The sequence below is a fragment of the Penaeus chinensis genome, chromosome 16, assembly GCF_019202785.1.
Source record: "Penaeus chinensis breed Huanghai No. 1 chromosome 16, ASM1920278v2, whole genome shotgun sequence".
NCBI lineage: Eukaryota > Metazoa > Arthropoda > Malacostraca > Decapoda > Penaeidae > Penaeus > Penaeus chinensis.
The window spans coordinates 25,071,038-25,078,537 of NC_061834.1; the positions used below are offsets into that span (position 1 = coordinate 25,071,038).

Sequence of the window (7,500 nt, forward strand, 5' to 3'; positions counted from 1 at the left end):
GGAGCGCAGCCTCGGCCTGACGTCGTACGCATTGGCTGTTGTAATCCCTGTGTGGCCCATCATTAAAGACTATCCAGGGGTGAGGCTATTCCAAGCTCCAAGGGTGAATAACGCCACAGCCAAGATGCGTCGTCGAGGCGTGGCGAGCACCCGCAGGATCCCCGCAAGTGTCCATCCTTCAGGGCAAGCGGGCTCTGCTGCGGACTACCTCGTCTTGAGACCGCTTCTGGGTGGCTTCAGATACGATCATAGAACTGGATCTGGGGAAAGAGCTCGGTTGGATCAGGCACTGAATCGGTACCGACAAAACTAAGAAAAGTTCTGAGTTGCTGAATGCAGTTTACTAAATGGGTATATTTTCCATACTTCTTATGTGTGGAAATATTAAAAATTGAGGGTTGATCAAATACGAAACATGAGACATAAAACATAAAATACATACAACGTTTATACATAAAATAAGAGAAGATAAAATGTGCGCACTGAAAAACCCAAAAGAGGCAAAAATAAACAAGTGAGATACAAAGTAGGTATGGACAGTGACAAAAAATCGGGAACTATAGAAGCGAGTTCTATAAAGTAAAACAATGCTGAAAAGTTCACATGCCTGGGATCGACGCCGAAACCGACTTCCCACGGGAATCGGGAACCAACGCCGAAACTGACTCCCCACGGGAATCGGGAACCAACGCCGAAACTGACTCCCCACGGGAATCGGGAACCAACGCCGAAACTGACTCCACACGGGAATCGGGAACCAACGCCGAAACTGACTCCCCAAGGGAATCGGGAACCAACGCCGAAACTGACTCCCCACGGGAATCGGGAACCAACGCCGAAACTGACTCCCCACGGGAATCGGGAACCAACGCCGAAACTGACTCCCCACGGGAATCGGGAACCAACGCCGAAACTGACTCCCCACGGGAATCGGGAACCAACGCCGAAACTGACTCCCACGGGAATCGGGAACCAACGCCGAAACTGACTCCCCACGGGAATCGGGAACCAACGCCGAAACTGACTCCCCACGGGAATCGGGAACCAACGCCGAAACTGACTCCTCACAGGAACGCAACAGTGGAAACACTCACACACCAATACGTGTAGCAGTGGACTTGGTCCAAGGGCTCGGCTACGGTTCATGGGGGAGGACTGCACCGCGGAGGGCGGTATCCAAGAGAGTGATAGCAGCTGCATTGTCTCTTGCGCGCCGCGTCGCCTCTACGGCACACTGACCTGCTACACGCAGTCGTTCAGCGATATCTGCCTCGGTGTCAAACACAGTTTCATTTGTAATACCAACCGGGAAGTGGCCATGGCGGCCAGTTAGGAGGTATAATGGTTGCTCACCTGTGCTGCGGTGGATGGCACTATTAATAGCGAGGCGTACCTGTGGTAGGAAAGAGGGCCAGGATTCAGGTTTGTGTTCTATGAGAGAATATAAAGCATCCTTCACCACACGATTCGTTCTCTCAACCATTCCATTCGACTGGGGATGATATGCAATGGTGAATCCAAGCCGGATAGAAAGCATAGCACAGACTCGCTGAAAGAGGGTTCCGGTAAATTCTGCTCCATTGTCTGTGATCAGATGTCTCCGTGGGCCAAAGATCGTCACGTAATCTGAAAATCTGAAAAAGCTGTCTTTTGTCGATCTACTTTCTCCACCTCGATGCTCCAGTAGGCAGTTCTCGAGTCCAAACAGGTGAAAATTCTGCTATCTCCAAGTTCGTCAAGTAACTCGTCGATGCGTGGGAGTGGGTAGGTATCAGCCACTGTAACAGCATTCAGCCCCCAGGGGCTGTTTGAGGGTTCTATAACACCTGCTGCCAACATCTTGTCACACTCTTGGCGAATAACAGACTTGGTAGATTCAGAGAGCCTCCACTGCCGATTAACGATGGGTCTCTCCTCCCGAGTCACGATCTTATGCGTAATACCAGGCACTGCTCCAATATCTTCTCTGGTGCCGGTGAACAGGTGCTTGTACCGAAGTAACAGCTCTTTGGTCTGGGATCTTTGTCGCTCCTCAAGATGATTGAGAGGAAATTCAATGTCCGAGGCAGATTTTTGACAAATGTCATTGATAGGGAGGTTATCAAGGGCGGCTACTGTGGCTGACGGGCTCAGGTTTACCTCTGGAAAGATTGTGAATTTATAGCCGTTGTAACCGAAGTCGTAGCAGCCATGAACGAGGTCAAATGCATCCTCCTCATATGCATCTGGGGTTGAACTAATCTTCACCTGAGGGCTGGTGTTATCATTCAAGTGCAGGGGGATGGCATCATCATTGGGGGTGGCTCCGCTGGATCTTGCAGTCGAGAAGACTTCTGCAATTTCATTAACCATAGCGATGCGGGCCCCTCTTTTCAGGTGATAAGGTTTGAGTCCGCTGTTGACGACCCAAACACAAAGGTTATGATCGGAAATTTGGGCGACAGTAGCGGGTGTTAGGAGGAATCCGCGGGTACGTCTTGTAATCAAGCCCGAAGTCAACTTACAATTCCCGGGCACCCGAACGGCTATGAAGCATGCAGACCTAGCAGGACCAACAACAGCATTCTTGCAGTGTACAGGGTAATCCTCCCTGCAGTTAGTTGTCTTGCTAGGTGAGGTGTGAACGATGCCGATGTGAGGGCTGGGTTCGTCGGTGAAGATGACAGGTGTTTGGTGGTCATTAAGCTGCAGATATGATTGCCTCGGTCCTTGGTAGACGACAATCTTGAAGTTGAACCGTAGCTGGTGAAAGTGACACCATTTCCCTCTTCGTTGATGAGGTGGAGGTCGTGGTGGTCTAACAGCAGCTTATACAGGAGCTGCCTGAGGTTGGCGAGGGTAGGGTCGGCTATACGGACGTGACTGGTCGCCATCCCTTTTGTACGAGTTCCGACAATTCCAAGCTCTTTGGGCAGCCTCGACGAGCTGGCTGACACCTGCCCCTTCAGATGTGGAAAGTAACTCACCCAGCCACTCCTGTCAAGAAGTATCGTTTAACAAGTTCGTCTGGGTCACCTATTGCCTCCGGATGATCTCTTCACCCCTGTGACACTATTCCATCCAGTTGCATATAAAAATCCCAAGGTGCTTGATCTGGCGACATTTTGTGCTCTCTTAGTAGCCTATAAAAATCACCGCTGGAGCAAGTTCCCCTGAACTTAGCCCGCAGACGCCCCTTGAAAGCTTTCCAGTCGGTAATGTTGTCGAAGTGGCGACTGTTGACTATAGCTTCCGCATTTTCTTGCACGTGAGATCGGGCCGCGGATATCCTTGCTTCGTCAGTCTTGGGTCGCACGATGTTTTCGATGGCCCGTATCCATGTCTCGATCTCTTGGTTCTTGCGGAGTGGCTGGTTTGCAGACACCTCGGCTCGAAGTAGCGGGATACTCTCGAGCGGTACCGTGTACGAGATGATCGTTGAGGTGTCGGGCGCCTGTGCTGGTGTGCTGGCCGATGGAACCGCAGGCCTCTGTGAACTTAGCTGCGCTCGCAGTTCCCGGTTTTCTGACCGGAGCTCACTCATCTCCGCTCGCAGGGCACGAAGCGCCTCGATGAGTTCTTCGTACATTGTCAATGAGTGCCTGACGTCTTGCACTGCACTTTGGACGGCTGGCGACGGGGTCCGAGAAGCAGTACCCGAGCCTGTTCTCTCAGGCGTGGGGTCATGAGACTTCTGACTTTTCTTCGGAGACATGTCACGAAAACCAAACCCTATTGCATTTCAGATGAACGCAAATGCCCACACAGACTAGCTTTCGCTAAAATCTGATCCTTTCGATGTGATGATTTAAAAAGATTCAGCACACTATAATAAAAAAAACTCAGTTTGGGAACATAAAAGCGCGAACAACAACTAAAAGGTTAGGCTGAAACACAACACAATACAATTAATAAAACTCAGAAAATACTAAAAGTGAAAGCAAAAGTTGAAATTTACTAACGCAAACGATAGAACTCACAATAACCCGGCAACACACTAATATCAGTACTACAGCTCCAGAATGTAAACCAATTCTAATATAAACCGAGAGAAATTAAGGATGCACTAGAAAACGTCTTAAGAGAACGCGACGCATAGCACTGCAACGGTGAATAAAGTTATATTAAACTGCAAACGGGAAAACTGAATTTACCAAAAACACGGACAACCTGCTTCAACATCCCGAAATCACAAAGTAATAAGTGAAACGAGACCTAAGTAACGGTGATTTCACAAATACTGAGAATTAGAATCAGAATATTACGCTTTTTCAGGCTTATATTGATCGTTCAATGTTCACCGAAATAACTGAACTGGAACACTGGTCTCTAAATACGCCAAGTTCACAGGTTTCACCGAGCTCACAAGTTTCACCGAGCTCACAAGTCTCACCGAGCTCACAAGTTTCACAAAGCTCACAAGGTCACAAAGCTCACAAGTTTCACAAAGCTCACAAGTTTCACAAAGCTCTCAGGGTCACAAAGCTAACAAGGTCACAAAGCTAACAAGTTCAGTAATTTGCGAGACGTTGACAATACGGAGAAAATAGAGACGAGACTAATAACAGAAAAAAAAAAAATTCTGTTCATATAAAACAAAAGAACCCGAGAATAAAATAAACAAACGTACAATATAAATGTAGAAAATCAAAATGAAGGAAACAATCAAATGTGACATGAAACTAGATGGAGGCGTATGGGGTTCCTCGAATCAGAAAATCAACACCAAACTTATTATTATTATCATTATTTTTAACTTGAAACACCAAGGCATTAGATTTATAAAATAACATAATGTAATGCATAATAGAAAGTGCTAATTATTCGATCCACAAGCTGCCGCCAATAAATTAATGGAACGATCCAAACCGTCGTTACAGTGCGCAACGAGTCGAAGGCGCTCGTCGACGGGGTTAAGACCTATTTATGTCCTTTTAACATTGGAATTGCAGCGTGGGAAAATTTAAGGTCTTATGGGAAAATCTACTTGATTATTTATAATGAGACGGTTTATTATTTTTTTGATGTTTGTAAAAGAATGGCAGGCATTGCTTTGAAGAATCGTTAAAAAAAATCCACACAGAATAGAAGAAATATTCCCCTTTATTTAGTAATACCACACAGGTACGCAATACTGCAGAACTTAACTTAGATGAGGGTAAAAAGGGGCTGCCGATCCATTCGTCTGCTCTGCCGCCTGTCCTCTCGCTTTCCGAACTGCCTCTCCTCCGTTCACGGTCGTTCACGTCTGCCGTCTGCTTCCCCGACCTCTGCTCTCGCCAAGATTCCCCCGACCTTGCCTTGCCTGCCCTGTGCCTGCGGCTGTAACGGAATTCCAGGCCAACGATCTCGGACGGTAGTTAAGAGGGCAAAATGACGGGAGAAGGGGTCGTTTGTCGGGTCAACGCTGTGAGATCTTCGTAACTGCAATCTTTCTCGCTACATCATAATTAATTATAGTAATGTTGAATAATATTGATAATAATAATAAGGGTGATAATACTAATGATATTATTATTAGCAATATAATATTAAGATTATCATTATTATCATTATCATTATCATCTTTATTATGACAACAATGACCATTAGTGTTATTAGCATTACTGTTATGGTTATGATGATAATGATTATCATTATTAGTAGCATTATTATTGTTATCTGTATCATCGATATTGCCATTAGTTTCATATTTAATCATCATTATCGTTGTCATTATCATTATCATTGTTTTTATCATCATCATTATTATTGTTATTATCCTCATGATTATTACCAGCACATCACAGTCATCATAATCGTCATCTTTAATCATTATCAAAATTAATATTATAATTTTAATGATAATGTGCTGGTGTGCTGAATAATACTGACAACTATAATTACATTGGTAATAATGATATCACTTTTACATTATATAAGCACCACTTTTTTTTCTTTGTGAAATTAATTGTTTGTTTACTAAAACTAGAATTTATGACCACCATGAGTTACTATCGGCGAATCAGCAAGTTTAGAATGACAGTGATCTTAGTTCTCTAGGACTAGGACTAGAGAAATTTATCGTTAGGAAGAAGTGTCCCCTAAAAGATGTACGCTTTCTTTGAACACAATAAAACTAACGTTTTCTTTGATAAGTAAAAGATAGGGATGACTAATCAATCTTTTTGAGGGAGGCGGTGAAAACTGAAAACCATATAAAACAATATAAAGTTCTAGATTTGCATTCAATTTCTCAGATTAAACTTTTATTTGGCTTCGGGAAAAGTTAACGTCATAATAATAATAATAATAGTAATGAAAGTAATGATAATATTAATAATGATAATTATGATGATAATAATGATAATAACAACAATAATGATAATAATAATAATAATAATTATAATGATAATAATGATAATGATGATGATAAAAATAGTAATGATGATAATGATAATAATAATAGTAGAAGAAAAAATAGCAATAATAATAATAATAACAATAATAATATTAATGATAACAATGATAATATAAATATCAATATTAATACTAATACAATAATGTGCATGCTATTAATAATAATAATAATAGCAATATGGATGATGACAATAATAAAAATGATAATAATAGTAATAATAATAATACATACATACATGCATACAGAAATGCACGCAAATGCGAACGCGCTCGAACACAAAAAAGCTGGTTCGCGAATGCTAATTTCTTCAATAATGATGATAATAATGATAATAATAATGATTATAATAACAATAATAATAATAATTATAATGATAATAATAATAATGATGATGATAATGATGATGATGAAAATAGTAATGATAATAATGATGGTAATAATAGTAGAAATAAAAATAAAAACAATAATGATATAAATATCAATATTAATATTAATACAACAGTGTGCATGCTATTAATAATAACAATAACTATGCGGATGGTGATGATAATAATAATAATAATAAAAATAATAAAACATACATACATACATACATGCATACACATGCGCGCAAATGCGAACGCGCTCGACCACAAAAAAGCTGGTTTGTGAATGCTAATTTCTTCAGAAAGAGTCTAGGTGTTGAAGCGAAGGCCCAGCTTCCTCACTTGGTTACTTGACAGCGAAGAGATAGGTTGTTCCGCAGCAGACGAATCTCGAAGCGCCGGACACCGGCAAAAAACTTTTTTCTTCCGAGGAGACAGAGAGCTCGCTCTCCATTCCCTCCTTGGAGGGAATCTTTTTTTTTGCGAAAAGAATACCAGCAAAAAAGCAGCCATGAGTCCCATGCTCTTCCTTCAGGAGCTCGCGCTCCTGAAGCAGAACTCCCGGGCGATAGACATGTCAGTCCCCGCCGCAGAGGAGCTCGAAACGGTGCCAGTGCCACGCCCGGAGAACCCGCTTCTCCCGAACCACAAGAATTCCCGACAAACAAAGGCTGCGGCCTCCGCCCCGATCGCCGAGGCGCGTCCTGTCCCCAGCTTAAGGGAGGAGCTCTTTCAGAGCATCTTGAACGGTGGCGC

The 7,500-nt window shown here is 43.1% G+C and overlaps 1 protein-coding gene across 1 annotated transcript; it reads left to right on the forward strand.

Moving 5' to 3' along the window:
* The first annotated feature begins 603 nt into the window (after positions 1-603).
* On the forward strand, positions 604-1,110 carry LOC125033269 (trans-Golgi network integral membrane protein 2-like). Its single transcript, XM_047624651.1, has one exon. The coding sequence runs from the start codon at positions 604-606 to the stop codon at positions 1,108-1,110; it is 507 nt and encodes a 168-aa protein (XP_047480607.1).
* The last annotated feature ends 6,390 nt before the right edge of the window (positions 1,111-7,500 follow it).